We start from the raw sequence: 26,728 nt of genomic DNA on the forward strand, positions 1-26,728 counted from the left end.
CAATATTATCAAAAGGATCTCACGGCACGAATAGTCGTAGTTATAGTCTAGAAGATTCTATCTTTCATTCAGTTCCATAAAGAGACAGGGTTTTAGAATAATGCATTTAAAACCCGGACATGTTTTATTCATCTATAACACAATATGTTTCTGTCGTGGCTGTTGCATTTTTGAATAAGAATCATATCAACTTTTGACAAGGCTACCAGTTGTTGCGTTATATATAACCAGTGTAGACGTCTGGCTTCGTTTACAATAAATTTATAAATATGTTTTAACTAGTCGACAATATGTAATGTCGACGTAGTTAGAAGAGATGTTCGATGGAAGTAGCAGTAGGCGGCGCACATTGTTCGTGTAGCCGACGGTAGTTGAGGCTGGTAGACGTGGTGTAAGTAGGCCTCCCATTATGTGGACAGATGACATAGTCTAGGTAGTGCAAGATCAGTCATTGTGGTGATCTTTGGTGGAGGCCTTGCATGTCTTGTGATGGCGTCTATCGGCTGACATGATGATGAGTCTTGCAATTACTAAAACTGTAGCAAATTATTTAAGTTACAAGAAGCGATTTTGTTACCAAGGCTTACCAAGAAAAAAATATGGTTTCTAGCATGAGCCATAACTTGATGCAGACTGAACTTGGTCTTAAACACCCAATCTCTCGGGTGGCAGTAAAATTGGCTTGCAGAGTAAAATTTCTATAGTAGAACTTAGATCTTGCTTTACGTAATTGGCGGTTTTCTTAGTGTTTATAGGCGGGGTCTTGTCGAAACATTTTTTAACATGCCAAAAAACCTAAAACTAAGATTATCATAGAATATAGCGCAAGCATTGAGATGTCTTTAAAAACAAACTTAGAGCGCAGGTGAGAGCTATTCCTTAGTTTACCCTTTGCCATGATTGTGTAGAAGAAAGGATTAGGCACGCGGCGGTTGTTCATCCGAATGAGTTCGTCTTTCAATTAGTAATTCTACATTAAGCATACCATACTTATAGTCTGGCCATAAACACAACGATCAAAACAGTAAGGGAAAGAATTCGAGGAAATCCTGTTCAATAGCAAAAGATTTTATCTTGCGAGATGAATATAGCGCACGGAACCATGTAGTAGTGTATTTTAAAAGTTGGCTTAGGATTTGCAACCTTCAAGAGACTTACCGGTTATTTCTTAACTGATAATTTTTAAAAATAGGGTACAATAACAATTATGAAGTGACTGCCATATTTATCCAAAAAAAAGGCATCAAAACATCGGCGTAAATGTATCACGGCATTCTTAAGTAGTTAAGCTCCTTAACGACACCGTGTTCTATACCCAAGAATAGTCCTTTCTGCAAGACTCGATGCCGGCTCATAAAGCTCGATTCACCCAATCTTGGTTAGAAACAAACGTTTTGGACTCCACCAGAGCTGGAGACTGGCCGACATTTAGTCCTGATCTTATTCCACTGGATTATGAGTTATGGTCAGTTTTAGAGAGTAAAGCTAAAATCCCTAAAACAATACATACAAATAGCAGTAACGAGTTTTCCCATAAAAATAGAGCGTGCTGCTATTGATAACTGGCCTCAAAGTTTAGAGGACTATTGGAACCAAAGGAGACAATTTGGAATAATTGCCATATATTTTTAATGCTTTTATATTAATGTATTAAAACTAATTCAGCATAACAATAGTATTATATGTTACATCAAATATTATTGTTGTGTTTCTTTATAATAATAATTATGACAAGACTAAATTCGGAGTAGTTAACCCGAGGCTCGCATGACACGTGCGGCTCTTTGAAGAAAATTGATTTTATGACCTTTCGATAAATACGTTTTAGCTTCTCATTTTTGTGTAAAATAATGTATTTCCAAAATTATTACCGGTATATTCCAACACAAATAAGTATTACCTAACCAGCATCTGAAAGTCTTACATAAATATAAATTGACCACCTATTTTTTTTGTTAAATGCAAAACTAGAGCGTCTTCTCCAATTCGGCTTATTATTTATTTTCAAATTTACGTTAGAATACGAAAAATATTCTGAGGTAGAAACAGTGGCGTACCTAGGGGGGGGCGGTGGGTGCGGTCCGCACCGGGCGGCACTTACCTTGGGGCGGCATTTTTTATATTTACTTATAGTTGTAAAAAGCAACTTATTCATTTCAAATTTATTTTCTTTCTTGAATAATAAATGATTATTATAAGTTTAATATTTGATTTATATAAATTATTATTAACTTTATGATTTCGAAAATTATTTCTCGGTTTATATAAATGCTTTTTAGTGTAAATTTTGGATTCTAATTTAAGAACAAGATAATAATTTTATTTTATTGTATTCATTAAAATTCGTTGAATTCGTAAAAGGATCTTTACGACTTTGTTCGACAATTTTTCCTAACTAAAATTTTTTGATGTCAGTTTATAAATGTCATTTCTTTTGAAAAGTTTATATGATTACTTTGAAGTGATATATCAATATTTTTTTAAATCAAAAACCACTATTTGATTGACATATAATAGAAAGGGCGGCAAACTGGAGATCGCCCCGGGCGGCAAAAGTTCTAGGTACGCCACTGGGTAGAAAACAAAATAAGAACTGAGAGGAAAATTTTAAAAAAATCATTTCATTTCCCATACAAACCACATCGTCTTTTCAGACAAAATATATCTATGGGGAGATACGCTATAATCGCTACGCTTGGTACACAGGCTAGCGATTGCAGTGTGATATTATGGTAGCAGAGGACGTTGCTGCCCATCCTTCGGAAACATGTTTTAGAACAGCGGCAATTCTATACAATTAACGCATTTTTTTTTTTATTATTTAAGATTGTATCCCAGGAATCGAACCCGCGAGTTCGCGAATTCGTTTGCAAATCTCAGTCATCTACCGCTGGGCTACCAGTGCTATATACTCACTAGAAGGCTATCTAGGTAGATTCAAATGCTGCATCTACGTAACCATTGCTCTATTCGAAGTTGCGAGTGCCGTAACTAGCGAAGATGTACTATCTCATGACAAGATGATTAGCGCAGATGTATTCTTGCACAAGATATTGTAATTCAAAATCTCTTGTTCCAGTTAACCACATTGCTCGTCTTGTTACGTTTAAGTATAAAAAAAGTATTGTCTGTGTTCCTTATCTTGTTCTTTTCGAATGAATTAACATTTTAACTAAATATATTTGAATTTGATTACCATAACGAATGCGTATGACACATTCGCTTTCTATAAACCAATATAATATTGAATGATTTTTTTTTTTAATTTTCAAAACATCAATTTGCCAGGTACAGTATCCGGCGATAAATATTGCACATCGACCTTTCGAAAGAGAAAAACTTTTATTTAAAAATTTTGTAATGCAACTGTAAAAATTCATTTTTAATAACGTCATCAGAAAATTTATCCTTTTCCGTAGTGTGTTAATAAACTCTAGATTTATGCCCATAAAATTGTGTAATAGATGTTAACTTGATCATCATTATTTCAACAATAGCATGTCCACTGCTAGACATAGGGTTCCCACATAGAGTTACAATAAGATCAGCTGGAACGGCCTTTTATCTGTCTGTGAAGGTCGTGTGTCTGCTTTGTGGTTCTAGAACCTCAGTCCAAAGTCCAAGTTACTATTTTAGAAATAATTACAAAAGACATTAATAATTCAACTGTTAAACAAAAAATCATCGAGTAAACTTCGGGTGTGGCCGTGCTAAAACATTTGTTAAGAATTCTCTTTCTTGGGGTTGTGGTTCTCTTAAACCTTCTATTCCAGAGTTTGTGGTATTTATAAAGACCAAATAAGCTAACAATACCTAGTATTAAACGAAAATAAGACAATTTAATTTTGTGTCGGGGGAATTTTCTTAACATACACTCTCTCTTGGAGAAGAATACTGTTTTACTGGAGTCCTACCTATTAAAACCCATAGTTGATCGTCCCTTGTACTTTATTCAAACGCAGATATTTCCTACGGAAAGCGCCGGTGCCTCTTAACTACTGACACACATAATGGTTTTTTCACTGGTGTTTATAAAATGATGTCTTAACTTAAATATGCTAAATTTGTTAAAAGTATTGTTCAATTAATGCTTTTTTCATATCTATAAATGTTGAAATGATAAATAGTATACAGGATGATCGATAAAAGTTTCAAAGCTTTAAAGGGGTGAATATATAGGTCAAATGCTCCCACATTAAAATTAATTATTATTTACCATCTGTCACTGAAGATTTTATTCTGCCAAAACTTATTGTCGAATTTCAATAGTTTTAAAATGATGAAGCATTAAACCTTTTAGCCGACAAAAGAGCCATACATTCACTCCTTTGAAGCTTTTGCAACTATACCAAACACGCCCACAACAAACTTTCACACTAACTGGCCGTCAAAAATACAATGCTTGGTACAAAAAAAAATGATCACATGAGAGAGTGATTTTTGAATTGTGCTTAAACGTTTATTTAAATGCGTCCGGGTAGAAGATATGACTCCACTTTTTATACTCATACCCATTGCATACGATTTTTATTTAACCTCTTGACATACAATGATGGCTCTGATATGTTGCGCATTTCATGTGCCATTGTAGACTTTTATATTAAACTAACAATAGAATACATAAACGTTATTAAACTTTATACAGAAATGTACAGTACCCGGCGATCACACAGCACTGCCTGTGTCCCACACTACCTATGTGACGTTTTGTCAGTCGTGGTATTTCGTGCGACAGAGATAACGCTCTACGAAGCCGAAATTAGCCGATTGTCTCTTCCCAACAGTCGATGTGCAATATTTATCGCCGGGTATAAGTTTGAATATAAAACGCACTGGTTCTGAGCCTGTCTATGAGTGATCGCTAGAAAGCCATGCAAGCCAAAATAAATGGCATTCTTCGAATGCGTCGATGCACATTTTGTTTGTATGTCAAGGGATTAATATAAAAACCGTGTGTTTGTTTGTCGGTAAATTGCCTGTATTACTTCGCGTTTTTTAAGTAGCTTATACATGTTTAACATGTACAGCCGACGGCAGTGCCGAAAGTTTGTCGTGTGTCAACCACGAGTTGGCAGATGCGACGTGCTAAGGCCTCCAATAGGTGGACCGTCGGTGGATGCGGGTAGAGCAAGACCGGTCATCGTAGCGATCTTTGAAGACCTATGCCTGGTAGAAGCCTTATGTAGACTGACATGGTTATGATGATGATACATGTTTATAAAAATTAACCAATAATCATTTTGTTTATATGTGTATTAGGACAACTTTAAATACTTCAATGTTGTTTAAATAAGTCGCAGCATTACTGTTTTAAGTACATTGGTTTAAATCTGTGCATAAAAAAATCGTTAAGACGTTGGTATTATGTTGAAAAATTATCAATTTAATTATGTCTTATAATTAATGACTCATTAAGGAACATGTTACCATTGTTGCTGCGACCTGGCCTTGCAACCGTCGGAGTAACCTAACACCACTGCGTCAACGCCTCACGTAAATCTTTTTACAATATTTATCACTCGTTATTATTCATAACTATTTCTAGAATACTGTGAAATATAGGCCGCGAATGTAATATAAAAATTTTAAACTGATAATAGGGTAATACGAAGTTTAGATACTTAAAATGAACGTGGCGATTACGAAATTATCTCCATTTTCATACAATGAGTTCTTAATTATTTTTATTTAATAAATATTTATTTATACCATCAATGTCAATTTAAAAAAAACTAAATATGGGAAAGAAGACTTGCATATCATAACAGTATTAAACAAGACCACATAAAAAGGAAGATCACGACCCTCTAATGAGGAATATTACGCGAAAGAGATATACACAAACATTATTATATACCAGCTGCCTGAAAATTTAAAACATACGTTGATATATACGAATACAACGTGGCTTTCTGTGTATAGTATGTGCGGAAGACGGTGAGCTCAGAAGAGTACGTTTGACAGAACGCACAAGGGATGTTTCAGAACAGAACAGATTCACATTCGTCTACCTCCTCAGTCTTGCCTAGTATTTGCTCTAAATTAAAAGATCCTATGGCTTATAGAAAATTTTAATTCAAGCATGAGCAATGGCAAAGCTCTTTGTATAATACCATAATAAGCTGTTGATTAAATCGTCGCCTTCACCGAATAAGCCGGTATTATACTATTGTAGGCTTGTTCCGTTTCTGACAAATTCGGCATCTACGGGTAGCATTACACTTTGTGATTTTTTAAGATTTTTAAATGAAAAATGATGGAGATTTTTTATACCAGTTTATTCCACCATTAATGCTTTGCACGAAAATAGCTTAATGAAGCTCAAACGGTAAACCACTATTACGATATAATTTGCGAACGAAATTCTTACAAGTAGAATCGTAAGAGCGAATACGATGTTATTTGCGGAAAAAATGTTCAATAGGATTTCAGTAACGGCTATTACTTGCTACTTTTGCACTTTTTATTAATATACAGTGACGTCTTATTACTATAATCTATTTTAAAGAATCGATCACAAACTTAGCCAATGTGTCTCAAAAAAAATTGAAAGAAAATATTGCAGTGAAGGAGTTGGCAGCAATTCACAAATGAATAATATCGTATTGCAAGTTTACTGATGACGCCCTACAGAAAAAATTTTGCACGAATAACATAGTAAAGGACATTACTTTCAAAAAATTTTAAATTTAATTCTACTAAAATCTATTTTCCGTAACAACTCAGATAATATAACAGAATGTATAAACAGAAATTAAATACGTAGATGCGTAAAAGAATAGCTTTGATTTGATTTATAAATAACCATTGTAAGTTGAATATAATGGAAGTTCTTAAAGAAGTTCGGTTTTTTGTTTCTGCTGTAGCATTTGATTTTTGCGTTTATGGGTTATATTCGAACGTTGAGACGTGAGTTTAATGAGATTTTGCATTGACAACCATTCCCTACAAATGCAATTGTTTCGTTTGCAGACATGAATTGTCGGAAGAAATTTCACTTTCTGTAATTTTTTCTGAAAAGTTAAATAAAATCGAGTGGTCATACTCATATTGATCGTCAATACTCATCGACTGAATGACAAGAGCCATAAGTGCTTCCTACAAAACGACTGTTGCGCTGTACGCGTCACTGTATTTAATCGCTGGTTTGACATAGATGTGCTGAATAAAATGACGTTTACGCGAACCGTTGGATCATTTTCAGAAGATAGATTAAAGCGTTTTACCGTATGATAATAAAAGTTGATATCCACTTTAAGCAATTAATGTGTAACTAAAAGACTTTTTTTGTTTCGGGGGAGAAACCTTTCGGATGTTCAAGATGCTCTGCCTCTAGGGAGAGGATAGGATATGTGTGATTTCTATCTCTCAGCCCCTTGTACTCGCTTTACACCGCACCGTTCCCCCGTGACATGTGTCAATGCCATGTATGTCAAATATATTATTTATTGTTTGCATGAAAAAATTTTGTACCTCTTAAAAAACTATGATATTTTGTAAATTGTAATTTTTGACTTTTCCGAATCAAAAGATTGCCGAACTCTGATCTAGGCTCAAATATATTTTTGTAAACTACTCTAGAATAATCTGAACTTTCTGGACTTCGTAATGATCTCTAGGTAAATTTAATTCCAATAACTGAAAAATAATTATTGTTCAAAGAAATGCACTATGATATACTGATAGAAGATAAAAACCTTGCCTTTTTTAACATTCGGTTTTCTTTTTCGTTTACTTCCTCTACACAGTCTTCATTTTTGACATTTTTGTTTATACTTCACTACTTAAGGAATTTTCTTCTATAGCCCTTTTTTCACTATGCGACGGTATCTTCCTTGTCCTCCAACAAGTCAACGGCTCATATATAAAGATCCATCATTTTCCATAATTCTTTGTACATATCAAGCACATTCAAACAAATTAAATTAAAAATTATTTCTTATCGCCAGTTAACGTTTAACTTGTTATACTTTTTTCTATTTATATTGAAACTGACGAGTATCGGCTATAATAGACGAGTGATGATGTTTTTTGAATAAAAGAGGATTGCGTTTCCAATGGTCACTTTTATATTTTGCAAACTTTAGCCAATTATGGCGGGCAGGTTCAAGGATGCCTACCATTCATGAAGCTTAGGGGTTAAAGAGCCGTGCGAAAACATTTTTCGTGGAACATCAGTCACCCACGGGCTGTATAACAGTATCCATCATGCGCTGGTAGCAATGTCACATCACACGAATTCGTACGTGTATTAAACGGGCGAAACTAGATTTGATCACAAGATCCATCGATGTGGCGAAAACGGTAACACTGCACAGATAGTGGTGTACAACCTGAGGAAGACAATATGGCGTAAAGACGAGAAAGTGGTCGCAGCAACTGTAATTTTAAACTGGGCATCGTTAGGACGTCGTTAAAAACAAAAAAAGGCACCAATGATATGAAAAATATATATTATTACGTAACTTCATTATAGTTTTAAATAGTTTACGATTTTAGTTAGTAAACAGTTAAAGAGACTTAGTGAACACTGTTACATGCAAAAACATGAGCTGTTACATGAAAAATTTTGGACATATTAAATGTAATTGTAAAAATAAATCCACGAACGCTAATGTCTGTGGACGATAAATCGTAATCATAATAACAAAAGGCAACTGTAGCGGGAGCTAGTAATTATTTAAAATCCAAAAATGTCGACAAAGATTTTTATCTGAGTAATGACTAACAGGGAGGAATGGTTTGGTGTATCACAGATTTTTTTTAATACACCAGCAACTCGAAGACACCCAAGACAATTGTATAAGAAAGACGTAAATTACAGGGTCCTCATAGTGGAACACGATATTGCCCACAATAATAATTACGCGCTAGTTTTGCGGTCAACTTTGGGAGAATTATTAACGGTGATAACAAGCAAATTTAGGGACAGATACCTTTTTAACACAGGTACCAATTTGATTCCCAACGGGACCATACGTGCGTGTTAAACCTATCGCCACCGCACAAAAACGGTAAAGAGGAACATCGTGAGAAAGGCGCCATGTGTTTGAACCATAAATCCATAAGCTGGACTGTCATCGTAGTTATGTAACTAGCTGGAACATCTTTTTATTTATTTAGGTTGAAAACATAAATTTTTTATAAAATTAATATTTCCATAAAATCGAGGGAAGAATGTAAGTGAAGAAGACATTAGTAAAAAAAAGTTTTAATAACGATGTTTATACCTACATAATAATACCTAATTAATTTAATGTTATTTGCAAAGAAGGCCAAAGGAAATTTCTAGATATAAAATAAAATTTTTATGCCATTAACATGTAAACATAAGCAAGTAATAAAATTACCATCATCCTATTGTTCACATCTAATTATCCTTGGTTATGTTTACGGTAATTTCTTACATAGATCGGCATATAAAAACAACATTTGCTCTGTGATCATAGGAAATCCGTTATACATTTAATGTTAAAATCAAGATCATACCAGCCGTAAGACGTCCACTGCTAGATAGGTTTCCCGCATATATTTTTAATAGGAGTGGTTCGAAGCGACTTGCATCCAGCCTCTTCTGATGACCTTCACAAGGTCGTCCGTTCATCATATGATTGTATATCCTACTCTGCTCATCAACACTCCAAAACTTTAAGGTCCCAGCGGTGATCTGATCTTCGCGCTGTATGGGCGCTTCACGTTACCACTTAATCTTGCCAATTAGCTTAAATAAATAATAAAATAAAATAATTTTTTTCATAAAGACTCTTCTAAGCTCTGAATTCAACCAAATCAACCATAAGTTTGTATACATTAATTATTAAAAAGATAATTGAATTAAAAAAAAGAACTAAAAAATGTACGATTTTCAAAATGCAACAAATCTCTTTCTGATGAACCTTTTTTTCATTATAAAGTGTTTACACTAATCAAATTTTTCTTTAAAATATCCGGAAGAAAGTTTACATGAAAATTAAAAAAGGTGTTTATTTCGCAGTGCCCGTTACAAGCACATGATAGTGGGAACCAGATAAAAGGCGCTTAATGGTTTACATGGTAAGTTAAAGAATTATAATCTGTAATGTATTGATATACTTTATCAGTTATTTTTTGATGATTCAAGTTGTAACAGACTGTGTCGCCGTAAATACAAAACTTTTAATGTACAACACGAAATACATGTACTGTAATACCGTTTATTTTAATATAATCTTTTTACATTTAATGGTGTATAACCAAGGCAATGATATTTAACGAACGTAATAGAACTTTGTGGAGTAAGGTCAAAAAAGAGGTCACGGCGTGATTCCATTAATCAAAAGTCGTATTTCGCCACACCCGCGGGCGCATCTTAAGGCATCGCTGTGTATTAAACAGAATATATTTATTTAAACTCAAAGTCTCTGATATATTAAGATGCACTCCGTTATTATTATTTATGTGTTTAATTGTTTATTATTACATTGTTACTTAATAATTAAAAATAATATTACCTATACGATTTTCGCCAAATACAATTAATACCAGAATAAACATAAGTTACCTCATTGATTAATAATAACGATTGAACGAACTAAGGATGTATTTACACGAGGGCATAATGTAATTTTGAACTTTTCATTTGAGCGGTGTGGAAAACTGAAAGACCATATAGATATAGATAGATGACATTTTTATATTTTTTGCTCCTGTTTTCCACACGACTAGGCGAGTTTTTGTACTAATTTATATTTAGTCTGTGGTTATACCATATTGTGAAGGTCGTAGAACCAAAAATGAATGCCATATGCTATAATGTTATGTGCGACGTTTAAAAACTGGTATTGAATTAGATAAAGAATATAAATTTGCGAACCTTTTAGGAAGTCGACTTGTATAAATACACCTTTAAATTTCCTGACAAGTGTTGATGGTCGCCGCAATCATTTATCTTCTACACTTTATTATATTAACTTTGTCAAGCAAACGATTTTAATTCAGGTAGAGCAACGATAGCCCAGCAACGATTCTAGGGGTAATAACTCAAACTTTTTGCATTAAATATGTGGAATTGCGAGTGCTCACAAATACGTTACCACAATCCTCTGGAAGCTTATATGTGGGCAGCAGTGTCCTCTGCGTACCATAATGCAACACTGATTGCCAACTCGCGTGCCAAGCGCGGCGATTATGGTATATCTTCCCATAGATATCTTTAGGGGAGGTCGTCTATAATCTAAAACAATGAGGCGAACAGATATATTAGTTAAGAAATATTTTAAAACATATTTAAAGTATTCGTCCAAAAATGTTTGTATAGTAGGCGATAATTAGTGTTATTTGCTATTGTATTTTATTTAATCTGACAATGATTATATCTGACCTCAAATAGGAAACGTGCACGGCATTGGCACCTCTTTGAGATTCAGTATACAAGACATCGTGTTTTTAGCAACGCTAAACGTGACTCGTATAAAAATTAATGTATCTAGAACCGGATGTGCAGGGAAGGCGTGGTATGAACCTTAACAGTGGTCGGGTACGTATCGCCCGGTGATAGCAAGGTCGTGATGGCTCCCACTAACGAACGCCGCGCTCGTTACGATCGGCGAACGTCTGTTCTCTGTTTTGACAAAAGCGTCTTCAAGGCAGATTTACATACATTTAATACGTGATCAGCTAACGACATCAATGAACAGTTTTAATTACACTACAGACTTGTATTTATCTTTTAATCTATAACATAAATCCTTTTACAAAAAACATCATATGCACCTTTTTTTTAATTATATCAATTTTTTGTCAGTCTTTTTAAATGTGCTGCTGCATATACAGTCATTACCACAAGGTTATTAATTATAATAATAAAAATTATTAATTCAGACAAATACCACACAAATAAAATTTTACCAACAAAAACAAACTACAGCCACCTGTATAGAAGCTTCGATAAGACGATTTATTTATCATCAATTTAGAATCAATTCAACGAGGCAGGTGGAATTTTAGTCAGAGCTTATCATCAGCTGGAGACTTTAATCTACCGTATGAACCAACAACAAAGCCTTAAGATTCGGGTCGATCCACTGAATATTTGTCTAGGCACTTCGGTGGCCGGCGAGCTGATTCTGTTTGCATCTTTATGGTAACGGGGGGATGGCTCTAGTCTTAGACTTTGAGGCAATAAGCCACTGCCATTTTAACTTAGGTAGTATACAAAGGCTTTTAGCGATAGAATTCCAACATAACGATTTCGTTGTCCCATGTAGGATTTCCCTATGAGGCAATAAAAAAGGCTGGTGAAGTTTTAATAATTTGTGTAATTTTTCAATTGAGTTACCATCTCTCATTTGCCTTTGATTCTACTACCGCTTTCGTTGGAAATCAAACTAGACATTTATAAATGTATTTTAAAGGATTATTGTATATTGCAATCTATTCAAAAATTAATGTTTTTAGAAATTATAAGTTAATGATAATATACTAAAAAGAAGTGTTTTAAAAATTCTGATCATGGTATGAAAATCAATTAATTTTACTATCTGTCCCTGCAAACTTTGTACAGCCAGTAGTTATTGGTCTGTCACATTCCAATATAAAAATCAATTAACAACATATTTCAAAGTGATCACTTTATACAGGTTGATTGAAAAATAGGTGAAAAAGCCTTAAAATTTTTTGTTGAAAAATAAGCTATATTCACCCTTTTAAAGGTTTTACACCTATAACCAATCATCCTGTATAATTGTAAAATGATTATCTATTACACTTTAGTTGTTAGCAGCAATAGCGTATTTTCTACTTTCCTTATTTGACTCGAAGGATTACTTCATATTAAACGTTCTATTAGGATTTTATGGGGTCACAGGTTTGTAGGTCAGTATTCAATACAAAAGTATCTTAAGCACCGCGCACATAATACATCCTATCTCTTCTGTGGGTGTTTTTCATCCGTCGACAAATAAGCAATTACTTAGGCAAATGACATTAATGTAACTTATAGATCGGTGTTTATCTAACGGCACAATTTTCTTTACTACATATAGATTAATATACCCACTATAATTTACGATCATAGCCGGCGGGTAGGATTTACGGGATACGATCTTATATATTTCAAACTTTGTGTATTAAATTATAGGATTACCATAGCTCACATAGAAGTTTCCAGAGGAGGAAGAGCAGCGTTTTCTGCTTACCATAATACCGCACTACCATCGCCAACTTGCCCGCCAAGTGTGGCGATTATGGTACGGGATCCCACCATAAATATCTTTGAGCGTCTGTGGGCTGATACGATGACCAAATATAAGAGGGATAAAAATGAAAGCTATTGAATTTTAAAGATGACCCGAGTACAGTTAACTAGAAATAAGCCAATAATGATAAGTCAAGTGAGAGGATGAGGCGAAAGTGGAATGTCTAGATTGTAACGCCTGTATGTTAATTTACTTATAGAACATAATATATGGCGGGGCTCTTATGCTCATAGTACATACTACATTGGATAGTTAGATAGTAGCAATTTATTTTACATTACTTATGTACAGAGACATTGACTTAACATTGAAAATCGCAAATAAAAACTTCACGGTAATACTGCAAATGATTACCGTGAAGTTTGTTTTTTATTACAAAGGGTACTGCAAATCTATGTATATTTAATATATGAGATTTCCACCTATGTATTGATTCATCAAGATATCTCTGGAACCATGAGGCATAGATACTTGAAATGTGGTTGAATTATTTCTTTCGCCAAATAGAGGTCAGCTAATGACTGTTTTCACGAAATTACTCCTGCAAATGGTTTGAATTTGTAATGTTTGTTTGTAAAACATGTACAATTGTTTTTATGGCTTGGTAAACAATACCAAGAGTTTATTTTAAAAATTGCACTCACAAAAAGTATTGCGGGCCTTGCGATGCAGATGGGGGATAGATAGTAACTACGTATTGCTATAGTGTATGTATAATAACAAGAGGGCGGTATTACAGCTAAAACGATTTTTTTCAGGTAATCATAAAAAACGTAATGAGCTGTAGATAAGTGTTAGTGTATTTAAGCCTATTAATATTTTTTTGGGTAAAAGATATACAAGAATAAACACTAATTCCATAAAAATAATATATACGATGCTTTAAAAAAATATTGCATTAAATAATAAGTTATAAAATGCGAATAAATGTTATATATGCTACGTACAATTAAACTCGAACACTAACTTGAAGATGCTTAGTAATGGAGGTTGTAGCAATGAAACAAAGAGTACATTATAGGAACTCATAACTTGAACATTAAAAGAACTGCCAAAGGAACTGCTGCAGCTCCTTGTGGTCGTTTCAGTCCATAGACGCCTACTTCAAGGCATAAGCCTCCTTTAAAGATATCTATGGGGGGTTATACCATAATTTTTATGCATGGCACCCGGGTTTATAAATGCAGTGTAGTATTGGTATGCAAAGGACGCTGATGTCCATCCGATAATACTTGTTTGTGAGCAGTAGCAATCCTATACGAGATTGCATCCCGGGAATCCAACCCGCGATCTATGATTGCAAGTCTCAGTGCTCTACCGTTGAGCCATTATTAAAGAATTATATACAGCAGTTTGACGCTTCTGCTTTATTTAAGAAATAACATAAAAGACCTTATATCAATTCAGTACAAGATAGTACCGTTTTAATTGGTTTCAACAAAAAAAATTCAATGGTTATATTCTAAGTAAAGCGATAGCGTGTTATGTGTTCGTACTGAATGAAGATATGTTCACAATAAAATGTTAATTCTCAAATCACGAATGTTGTGTCACAGCTTTAAATGTCTAGTGCCCAGCTTAGGTGTGTTGTCAGCCTTATGTTGCAGCGCAAGGCAGGTCGGTTGCGCGCATCTCCGCCATGCTGTCGTGACCTTCACCCAGTAACGCGCGCCGAGCGTGATTTGCCAATTGCATTAGATGAAGATGAACAGCTTTTAAGAACAATGTATACTTTCGAATAAGTTCACTTTATTTTTTAAATATTTAAATGTATTTCTATTATTTATTCACAACGCCTTAGCGTCAGGCAAGTCGGCTGAAATGTCAGCCTTAAAATATTATAGTCGTAGTTATTTAACAACGTTTACAAATGAAAACCTTACCTGAAACATCGCTATTGTACACAGAATATTGAAAAAAAATCGCAGTACGATCTCATAGTATCGTAGCAATATGTTAGCACTCGTAAGTTTCATAATTTCATTTATTTATTTCCAAGGCATTTCTCACTTATGTTCTATTAACAATGATTATACAGAATTATAAGTTATTAGTAAAAAAGATTGGGTGAGAATAGTATTAGCCCTCACTTAATGTACGGTTTACCCTATCCAAAAATCAATGGTTTTAAAATTAACTAATAACGTAAGGATAACAAAAAAAGAAAAAGTGTTTTCAAAATTGTAATTATTACGTATATAATTTTATTACTGTTTGTTACGCCTCTGCAGACTGCACTGCCAGAAGCTAGTAGTCTGGCGCATTAAAATAGGGAATAAAAGCTTTAAAACTTTTCGCGTACCTCTTTAAAACTTTTTCACATGTAATCGATAATCCTGTATATTTGTTTTTATAAACAACAATTAAGTTTATAATATACATGAGCAAAATTCGTGTAAGTCTGTTATTTATTGCAAATTATAGTTACGTTTACAATTTCACCTAGAATTAAAAGTAATAATGTTAAATCTAAATTATACCTAAAATCAAAATAGAAGATTTCCATTAAATTGTAATCACAATTATTTCAAAAGGTTATAAAAGTATTCGATGTGGTTAGTTCATTAATGTTCTTACTAGTGATATATTTACTACTACTACTATCTACGTGATATTATAACTCACATAGAGTTTAAGTTTAATAAAATGAGCGTCCTTTAAACATAAAGGTGATCTTAAATCTTGTTGTCTGGATATCATACAGGGCCGGTGAATAATTATAATTAAATCAAATTGTTTTATCCTTGTAATATATTTCATTTATTATATTTAATGTCGAGGTGTGTGTCCAGCCGTGGGCATCATTACATAATTATTATAAATTATTATTACTCTAATAAAGTATCGTCCTTAAATATAGGATGCAGTGTTAATACAGGCATGTACTCTACTGCACAGTAGAAACGCTGGTATTCCTAATCAATTTATTATATAATACATACAAATTAACTTTTAGGGTACAACAGATAAAGTACCCGGCTATAAATATTGCACACCTACCTTTAAAAAAATCGTTATCTCTGTCATACAAAATACAACAACGAACAAAACGTCACATAGGTAGTGTGGGACAGAGATAGTGCTCTACGAAGCCGATATTAGCCGATTATTTCTTTCCAAATGTCGATGTGCAATATATATCGCCGGGTACTATACCTATTTGGATTTTTTTATTACAAGTCAATTTTTGATATAGACATACAAAATTCAGAATATTGCCTTTTACAGTTTAGCAAAAAATTAATGATAATGACTGACACAATTATATCATTATTTAAATAATATCTTTAATTTGCATTTATTAAATCGAGTGCCGACGTCGAGCAATAGGTAGCTATATCTAACAGCTTTTTAACACGCCATTATGACATCAACGTTTTCCAATGTTATTTTCAGCAGTGTACTAAAAGGAAGATGAGTATTGGCGGTCTATGGTAATAAAAGTAAGGCAAGCTAACATAAGCATATTATAGTGCTACCGAGTCGCTGTACCTTAGGTAAGCGCGGCGTAGTGGAGGCCTAGGAAAAGAAAAAGTCACCGTATTCGCGGTACAACGGTTTCGGCCGTACTATATATAGCCTTCTCATGTACCTCGTGTCGTCATATCAAAACTTTAGTATAGATATACATAGCAAAAATATAAAATTTTACTAAAATAATTATTATCTAAATTTTAATGCTCATAGACTTGCTTCGTGTGATAAGACAGCCCATTGTATTATTTTTCTTTACTGTTATGCAACTTTGTACATATTACCTGGCGTATTAAATGAAATAATAAATATAAATAACATTCAAATATCATCTATAAATTAAATTAAAATGTAATAATAAAAATAAAGTAAAAATTATTTATTATTTCAATATTAATATTATAAAGTTCACAATGACAATTACAATTTTAAAAGTTTTTATATATTGGCAATGAACTATAGTCAAATATATCTAAGTCTTGTCTCTATGTTTTAGACACTATTAAGCCCAATTTCATAAATACTGAAAAAGAGTTGTATTTTGAACAACAGGGTTACACTGGTTCAAATAGTTTCTCTGATTCTCGTGTAAAATAATAGTCCATGCTAATATTGACTGTATATTCGTTAAGGCAAATACAATTTTATTCAGTTTTCTTCAATTATTAAACAACCTCAATGTGCCTATTTACAGTATATTTGCAAAAACCAACGATTGATATTATTTTATTTATTAAAATCGCTTGAGAAAGAAGCCTTAAGAATTTTTTTTTCGACGTCATTTTACTGTTTAAAAAAATCCGTGTAATTTCTTTATCGTGTAAAACATACCGTTAACTTGTACTTTTTGTATACTTTACTTTGGATCGTGCTCAACGTCAATTGTATTCAGTATAATGTTCTTCGTTTAATATAAACTGTTGTTTAATACCAGTGATTGTAAGTAAATGCCAGTTAATCATGACTTTTTTATGATGATAAATTAATTATGTTAAAAACACAATCCTTACCATCTTAATATCATTAACTTGGCGCGCGAGCTTCATTTGCTGCACGTAGGTCAACAAAGGGTCGATGTCCTCACGTTCAAAGAATGATCATTGATTTCTTCCAGGTATGGCGTAGAATATTTTAAGATGATAAATATACAATAACTAGGCTAAAGTGCCCAATAAGCGAATGCTACATAATCGCATAAAATTGGGTGGGTCTGTGATCTTAAACGCAAATTTGTCATATAAAAAAATTATACGGTGTAACATAACTCCTGAAGATGCCCCGTGGAGAGGTGAAACACGTGTTGAGTGATTTGACGGTGGCAGTTGTGTAATTCGCATTGTTTGCGGCATATGCATTTATCAGCGGGCTGGCGGGCGTTGCACTTTGTTGCACGACTATCACTGCATATAAAAAAAATATTATTAAACATCATACAGAGACTTAGAGAAAAGTATGAGGGATATGAATCGATGGTTATTTAAAATCAATGTTGGTTTTATAATCGTATAAAACTAGTGTCTTCAACAAGCACTGACTAGAAACTATAGTTTGATTCGTAGTTGAAACTGTTTAATTATATAGTTTTTAATTTAAATTTTGTACAAAATTTCATAATATCTAGTATATGTTTCAATTACATTATAACGTATTACCAATACCTAGAAATCAAAGCCCGAGTAATCGTTTCGCGTAAGCATTTAGGTGCTTAGTTTAATTAAAGTCTATCTAAGAACTCTATCTCGATTTGACATCATTTCAATGCGACTTAATTGCGCGCGCGGGCATTAAAGCTGTGACGTTTTTGCGAGTGGCGATGCGTCGATTATCGTCACAGCATCGCGGTTCATTATGGAAGATCGGGTCGTACAGTGGGTTCTGTCCGGTTAAGTCTATTTATCGTCAATTATTTACTCACACTGTAAAATTACTATGTTTACGATACTTAGTTTTATTAGTACTGATTGTAGCTTAGAATTGACATTAGGTATCTTTAACACTCACATTAGGTCTATTGCCAAGCATTACTGTGGTCGGTAAATGGTGCCGTTCCTACTGAAATTAGTGATTGAACGTGCGATCGATTGATTCACGAGATTAGCATAAACATGTAACTAAATAGGATATTACATTGTAAAGGAAGAAGCCGTGAATTTTTATCACTAGACTGTATTTATAGAAACCAGTAGTAAAAATATTTTTTGTTACTTCCACAGAATTCCAAACAACATTTACTGGCTCGAGGGGTTCGGTAATACAATAAAAGTAACCGCTTGAACCGTGGTTCAGACCTCTCGTGCATTCTCAAACCTTAACGCTAAACGCGTCGCGATTATCCGCCAAATGAATAATACAAATAATTAAAATAAATAACAATTTACATCGACTAATTTGAATATGTTTATTAAAAAAGCTTATGCGCGAGTACGAAGGCGACTTACGATGGTTTTAATTCATATAACTTTTCTTTTGTTAGTGTTAAACCTGGTATCTCACTTCCTGGTCTCACTTGAGAGAGCTTTGCTTGGGATTTCTTAATGAGAAGGAATCAAGAATATGCGAACGAAATAACCAATATGGTCAAGCAGATAAGCAGCGGGCAAAGCCATCGAGCGAACAAAACGAGTCGTTGGGATTCTAAGGGTCTGGAATAGAGACCACAGAGTAGCAAGCGTTTTGTAGTAGGTCCTCCGACAAAGTATACAGACTTCGTTAAGGTGGATAGAAGAAGCGGTAGGCAGGTCGCTTGCAACCGGTCCTATTGAAAATCTATTCGGGAACCTAAGCCAAACAATGGACGTCCTATTACTGAAATGATGAGGATGAAGTCGGAAATCTATCAAGTTAGTCTCAACTATGATCATAGATGCCGCAAAGCGATCCCTAACTGTTATATGTAGCCCACGAATCCTTTCCAGTACACTCAGCATCCGATTAATGCAACCATTCGACCCCGTCAGTATCCTTTCTATTTTGTAATACATCTTCATTCAAAAACCTTTTCCTGGCGCTTAAAATTTTAATTAATACGTCTACGCCTGAAATGGTGATGTTTGCTTTATAAATTCTACTCTATTTATAGCTATTATTATATTTATTTATTATTGTAATTATAATTGCGACTCTCTCTCTAATTTAAGTTCCAAAGACACATATTGACCTAAATGTACTATACTGTATTGTATAGTAGATACAGCAGCATCAGGTGGTTTTACCCGCATAGGGATAGATATGAATCACTTCCTCTTTATAAGGTTAGGCGTTAACACAATGTAGAGATATATAAAGATTAATCTATTGGTCAACATGAATCACACATTCCATGTCCGTGATTGAGAAAGTTCGTCTTCAAGATATAATTATAATAAAGTTTTAATGCATTTGTAATACTTTAATATGACGTACGATTCGGTAAACTGATTTAGAATACTAAATCATACATTGTAGCAAGTATATTATGAACTTGAAGTTAAACAAACTTTGTTGCTAAACTGATAAATAATGTTTATGAGTTTTAAAATTGTTGGACTTACACAACTTAGTTCCACGGGTCCGACAAATTTTTTTTCGTCTTTAAAAGCAAATCCAAGTCAATTTTATCGTAGTTAAGAAAATATTTAATTACAAAATCTCTGCGTCGTTTTGAAGATATCACATTGTTCGTTACTAATAAAATAATGAAAAACTTTTTCTTCTACCGTTTCTTCTACTTTTTTTCATCCGTTAGACGCAACTGCTAGGCGTCGACCTATTTTTCCTTTTTTTCACTAAATAGAACAAATTCATTATAAGGAAAAAATTGTTGATGAATGTACTTATTGAATTGCCTAATGTATTTGTTTTCTTTTCTGTCTAGTCAAGATATACAATAAATAGATTCATGAATACAATTAAAAGAAGTAATAATAACAAATAAAAACATTGCAAAAATACGGCCGTTATCATGACATGATAGACCATATACGCTGATTGAAAGGCCACCTCCAAAGATATCTATGGAGGATATACTATAATCATCATGCTTTGCAGGTGAGTTGGCGATCACAGTGTGGTGTTATGGTACGCAGAGGACGCTGCTGTCCATCCTCTGGAAAGTTGTTTGTGAGCAAATAAGATTGAATCCCGGGAATCGAACCCGCGACGTACGATCGCGTCTCAGTTCTCTACCGCTGAACTACTACTACTCAATACATACACGGTTCAAATATTACTACTAAATCTGTAGCAAACTGTTTACCAAAAAACATGTCTTAATTTTCCGACCCGTCTTCTCGAAGCAGTAGCAATTCTATATGATTAATACATAAAAAGTTTATTTAAAAAATTTGTCCCGTGAATCAAACCCCCGACGTACGATCACAAGTCTCAGTCCTTTATCGCTGAGCTACACTGTTCAATATTATATATTTTATATAATTTTATAACAGACTCGCTGCCTTATCAGGGTTATATTTTTACGAGTTATCTGGACTGCGACGAATTACGTAATAAAATACACAAAGAATGTCATTCAGAGAATTCTCTTTATTTATTGTTTTAATATACTAGGATTACTTACAAAAACAAGTTTTCTCATACGTACACGTGAAAATATATAGCAATAATGTGATTACATGTTCATCGTAATGCTAAGGTAATGATGACTTTTTTTGTTTGATTTTATGTTAAAATGCCTTTTTATTTTGTTTGACGACAAACGTTTGGATTGTTTAGAAAAACAAAATATTTTTAAACGGTTTTATTTAGTTCGTCCCGTACGGAATTTGTTTGTGTCAAATTTAGAAATTGAAATTCAAGCACCTTCCCGTTGTCAGATTGATCTGAAATTTGGTACACACATTTAATTTAGATGACAATGCAATATAATAAAATCAATAACATTATAAATCTAAGATGGCCGCCGATACAAAATGGCGGATTACATATTTTTCCTTAACCCCCTCAATATGGATATCAAATGAAAGGGCTGCACTAGTAAAACACGATGATTATGTCAAAATTTAAAATTCAAAATGGACGCCGTTCCAATATAGCGGTCTAGGTACATATTTTTCCACAACCACCAAAATATGGGTATCAAAAAACCGTTTAACTTAAAAGTTTTTTAAATGTATTTATTGTTATTATTTTTTATGCTATCTTATTTTTTTTCTTTGCATCAATCCTTCTTAACGAAGATATGAAAAAAAAAATAGTCGATTTTTTGATCCGTTACGTAGTTATGAGTTAAAGAATATATAAAGAGATTAATGCGTATTTAGTTAATAAAAATTCTCTTTTTTTTTAATGCTGTATTCTTGCTCATTGAATGCCTTATATGTATTACACTTATACAGTGGTTTTAAAACAGTAGGGTTAGCTTTAAAGTGATAAAGTAAAATGATTCGTGCTATCCTAGACATAAAGAACAAACGTCTGTTAAATTAATTGCAAATGCCTTGCGTACCGAGGCGTGATACCTCTTTACACACATCGCAACACAGCAAAACGTTACGACGGAAAAACTACGATGTTCGCTGTAGACGTGTAAATTCTAGGAATTTAGAAAATATACGTGAAAAACAATTCCGTGTACCGTTTTTAAAAGTGATATACGGATTGAAATACTGTTACATGCTAAGAGAACGTCTTATTGTATATTTCCACTGTAAGTACAGCGAAAAAATACACGAAGTATTTCACTATGTGAATCCAGCTAGGATTCATCAGCATTTCAACTGTACGACATCAATTGTACACGCACCTTCCTTTAAGACCGATTGGAAACGGCGTGCATCTAGCATCTTCCGACTAAATATCTATGAGATTGTAGGTCTATCAATATTTCGGTACTGTGAATAGAAAAGAATAAAGAGCAGCGTCCTCTGCATACCATAACACCGCACTGCGATCGCCTACCCGCTTTAAATCTATATGGAACAGTTATATAGTACTAAGAATGCTAAGTATACGAAAAAGTAGGAATAAATAAAATCGAATAATTTAAAATAGATGTATATGAAAGTAAAATGACAAAAATGAAGTAATACAGAAACTAAATTCGGTGAGAGAAAGCAACGAAAGTGAGGTGAGGTATGAACGGAACAAAGAATAAAAAGGAATTGCGTACATTGAATGGGAAGAAAGATGAGGATGTCAATTATTATTTGCATCCATTAATTCTGTGAAGAAATTATTATTGTTATAATTGCCCTGTGTGCCCAAGACACTGGAAGTACAAGAGGCCCCCAAAAATAAGAGTACTTATAGATATCAATGGGGGCGGCCTGAATCTTGCAGTGGGCGTCTATGAACTGAAACGAAAGCCGAGTACGAACCAACGATTTACTATTAGAAGTTTCTGACCATTAGACTACCACAATGGACTTACAATCATATTAGAAATCTTTGTCTATTTCGTACAAAAAGTATTAAATCTTTGCCAAGTTAAATTTATGACCTATCTTCCCATTCGGTTATCGTTCCGCTCCATTTATCAATTCGTACAAAATAAACCTTCCATATTTGAAAGGAATATGTGTGCATAATTGAATGTTAATCATTTATGAGCTATTCACCTGTAAAATTAATGGACTCGTACCAAAAAAGGAGCTTGTTTGTGCACGCAATTTATAAAGAATAATACATACACAACAATGTTACTTTTTACCTCCACTGCCGAGAATTACTCATTTATCTATACGTTCATTTGATTCTAAGATGAGCAATTTGAAATTATAAACTGAATAAATGCTCGTTAAGAAACACTAATTAAATTCCGAGATAAAACTGACGCTTTAGAACGGTTAAATGAACAACGGTATAGACGTACATTCCAACAGGCAAAGGCATGCCGTATATGTTTCCACATTTAAAAATTATGAATAAACGGACAATGTATTAAAAATTACTTTCTGGAATATGACAGGTTAAAAGAAAGGTTGTTTGTAAAAGTATACACGTGTCAATTTTTGGTAGAGTAAATTATTAACAAGTTAAGCGAAAGCCAAGTCTAGGGTAAGTTCTTTCCCAACCTATGTGAGCTTAATGAACGCCCCCTCAACCTTTGGAAGTATTAGGCAGCTACGCCATTAGGTCGTAATAGAGAGTCCCTGATCACCAAAAAGAGGGTCTCGGCTAAGACTGGCATTTCACACGCGTTTAGTGATGTGATGAGTGATGTGCTAAATTAATATTCTGGCCAATTTTATAAGAGGTATCGTTTGAAAATAAACATTTTTATTGAAGTCCTCCTGATTGAACTTTGCAGGTGGATCAGAAAGAATGCGAACTTAGGTGATCTCTACTCGGCGATAGGAATATCCCAAATTTCTAGACCGCAAGCCTTAAATTCATATATATATATATATATATATATATATTATTAAAGTCTGCGTTTAAAAGATAGAAGTTGCAGAGGCGTAAAAGCACATAAATCAACTGATCATTATCTTGTAGTTAGTGATCGAGATTGATTCGCGATTACCGCTAACAATGCAATGTATAGTTTGTGTGCTGTAAACAACTCTTAAAAAAAACTTTGTGTCTAGTCATTGAATCCGCTGAATAATATCTTTGTTATTTAAAATTTTCACTAACCGTACAATGGCATATAGTATCATAGAGCCAATACAAATACATTGTCGTCGTCGTTTCAGCCCATAGACGCCCACTGCAAAACAGGCCTATCAGGCCAATCTTTGGGCGGATATACCATAATCGCTCTTGGTTGGTGATCTCAGTGTGGTGTCATAGTATGAATAGGACGCTGCTGCCTATCATCTAAAAATTTGTAAGCGAGCAACGGCAACCCCATATAATTGACGCACAAAGTGTGATATAAAACAAAATCCCGATTCAAACCCACAGCCTACGATCGCACGAGCCCTCTATCGCTGAGCTACCATTGTTCAATATATATACGGTTTAACATTAAAAATCGGTAGCATATTGTTCCTCGAAAAACATGCTACAAAAATTTTATACAATACGAATGCAGAACGCATTAACATGAAGGATTTTAGAAAAATGTCCCCTATTCTATTTACAAATAAGTTCTGCTTTTATTACACTTTAATATAATAAAGTGATACCCAGAACCCATTGCTTAAATTATTTTTTTGTTGTTGAAGTAGAAAAATCGTTATGACGTTTGAGTTTGAATTAAAATAAACATTTGTTCAAATTATAATGGATGTTTAAGAAACAATAAATTTTAATAACAATTATTGATGATAAAATTCATTTTTCAAGTAAGATTATTTAAATTGTATTATTGAAAAATATGAAGTTTTTCTCATTTATTAAATCACGGGAAATATGCCTATCTTTATTTTTTTCCTTTGCTTTTAATTATTGCGTGTTATACCGTTGAATTTGATCGAATGTATGACACTGCGTTTAAAAATTGGGGCGTCCAAATCTTCACCAGATTTTCGTACAATTTTGTACTTTTCATGTTAATATTCATACATCTATTAATTGCATTACTCATTCAGCTATTTAGCCAAACCAAGCCAAACACTGAGTTGGTGTTGAGATTTATCAGCAGGCTGGCGGGCGCTGCACTTCATTGCACAACTACTGCTACATAGCGGAAGAAGCTATATAATAGTCCTTATCTTACTTAGAGAGACAAACATTTTAAAAAATGTCAATTTTGTATATGCACTATGTATGTAGCTAATAGAGTTATTTTAATATTGCAAACAGACACTCAACTCAAAAAGAGAATAAAAATATACTTGATGTTCCTGCTATTAAGCTCCATAAACTATCTCACTCATTCGTAGGTCAATCAATGTATACGATTTTATGTCCAACTACAAAATGACGCGGAAATTTATCTCTTTGTAAATTTATGTAATTTAATAAACACAGGTGTATATTACTAAATTTTAATGTATGTTTACGTCTATTTTTTCATTTTAAATAAAATATTAGAGAACAATGTTACGACAGATCCGCGTTTTGATTAAACAAAAATAAGGATATTTTGTAATATAAATCTTGTATATATAATTTGAAAAATCCTCATTGTTATAAGATGGACATGAAACCACGTAATATGAAGAAGCCTTATAAAATAATTGTGTTATATATGGATTATGGTAATTAAAATCTTATACTCGTATATAATATAGTTTTTAAAATTATTAATCGTAAGTTTAGTAAGTTACTGAAAACCAGATGAGCACGTGTTAAAAACTGCCTTAAGCCTCCCAGAATTCCCAAGAGGGAGAGGGCGTCCAAAAGCTACGTGGTGGTCTAATATCAGAAAGGAACTGGAAACCCTTCAACTTGATGCAGGGACAACCCAGGATAGAGTGGCCTGGCGCAAATTGATAAGGAGACCCGACCCCAAATAAAGGGAAAAGGGAAGATAGAAGAAGAGAAGTTTAGTAAGTTACTACAAGTTATTTGTGTGTTGTACACGTTTTAGGAAGTTACTATATACTCACATACAATGTTTACATACATGTACAAATGTTTGTGAACATCGATAGTAATATAGCATGTCTAAGCGTAGAAGGGGTATTGGTATTTGATTCTATAATTTATTGTACCGGTAGTAAACTATTAGTTAGTATACGATGTTACTCCTGTTACTAAAACAATAAACATGTTCCTTTTAGCACTGCCGGAAGGAACATTTTCACGAACAGCGGTGGAGCTCTAGCCGATAGAGCCGCTATTATGGATGAGTACCTCCAAATAATTGTTAGCAAGGAATTAACATTAAAAACAATAAACTACTTCTTTAAAGAAATTTAAAAACCCATGAATAGAATGCTAAGGTGACATATTTGTGAAGGATTAGTCCAGAGAATAATATTTAAATAATAAATACAACGTATTTCAAAGCATTTAATTTTGATTTAATTAATGACAATTACTTGAAAAATAAGTTTTCTGTTTACAAACACCGTTAAATTTTGGGTAAACAAGATTATGTTTTCGTGGTAATGCTTTATGGTAAGCTATAATTTTTGTGTGATTTTCCTATACCTTGGTATGGTATAAGAAAAGTGTGAAATTTACTA

At 33.4% G+C, this 26,728-nt stretch overlaps 1 protein-coding gene across 1 annotated transcript in view; it reads left to right on the forward strand.

The window, feature by feature from the left end:
* LOC137922899 (Krueppel-like factor 3) overlaps positions 1 to 26,728 on the forward strand; it is an 83,346-nt gene that overhangs the window by 3,742 nt on the left and 52,876 nt on the right. The window contains exon 3 of the mRNA XM_068766007.1: positions 9,995 to 10,053. Coding sequence (XP_068622108.1) covers positions 10,042 to 10,053 — 12 coding nt within the window. The 5' untranslated portion in view covers positions 9,995 to 10,041. The remainder of the gene's footprint in view (positions 1 to 9,994; positions 10,054 to 26,728) is intronic.

Source organism: Battus philenor, unplaced genomic scaffold, assembly GCF_028537555.1.
Source record: "Battus philenor isolate CCGP_79_NKW_IND1 unplaced genomic scaffold, ilBatPhil1.0.hap1 SCAF_20, whole genome shotgun sequence".
NCBI lineage: Eukaryota > Metazoa > Arthropoda > Insecta > Lepidoptera > Papilionidae > Battus > Battus philenor.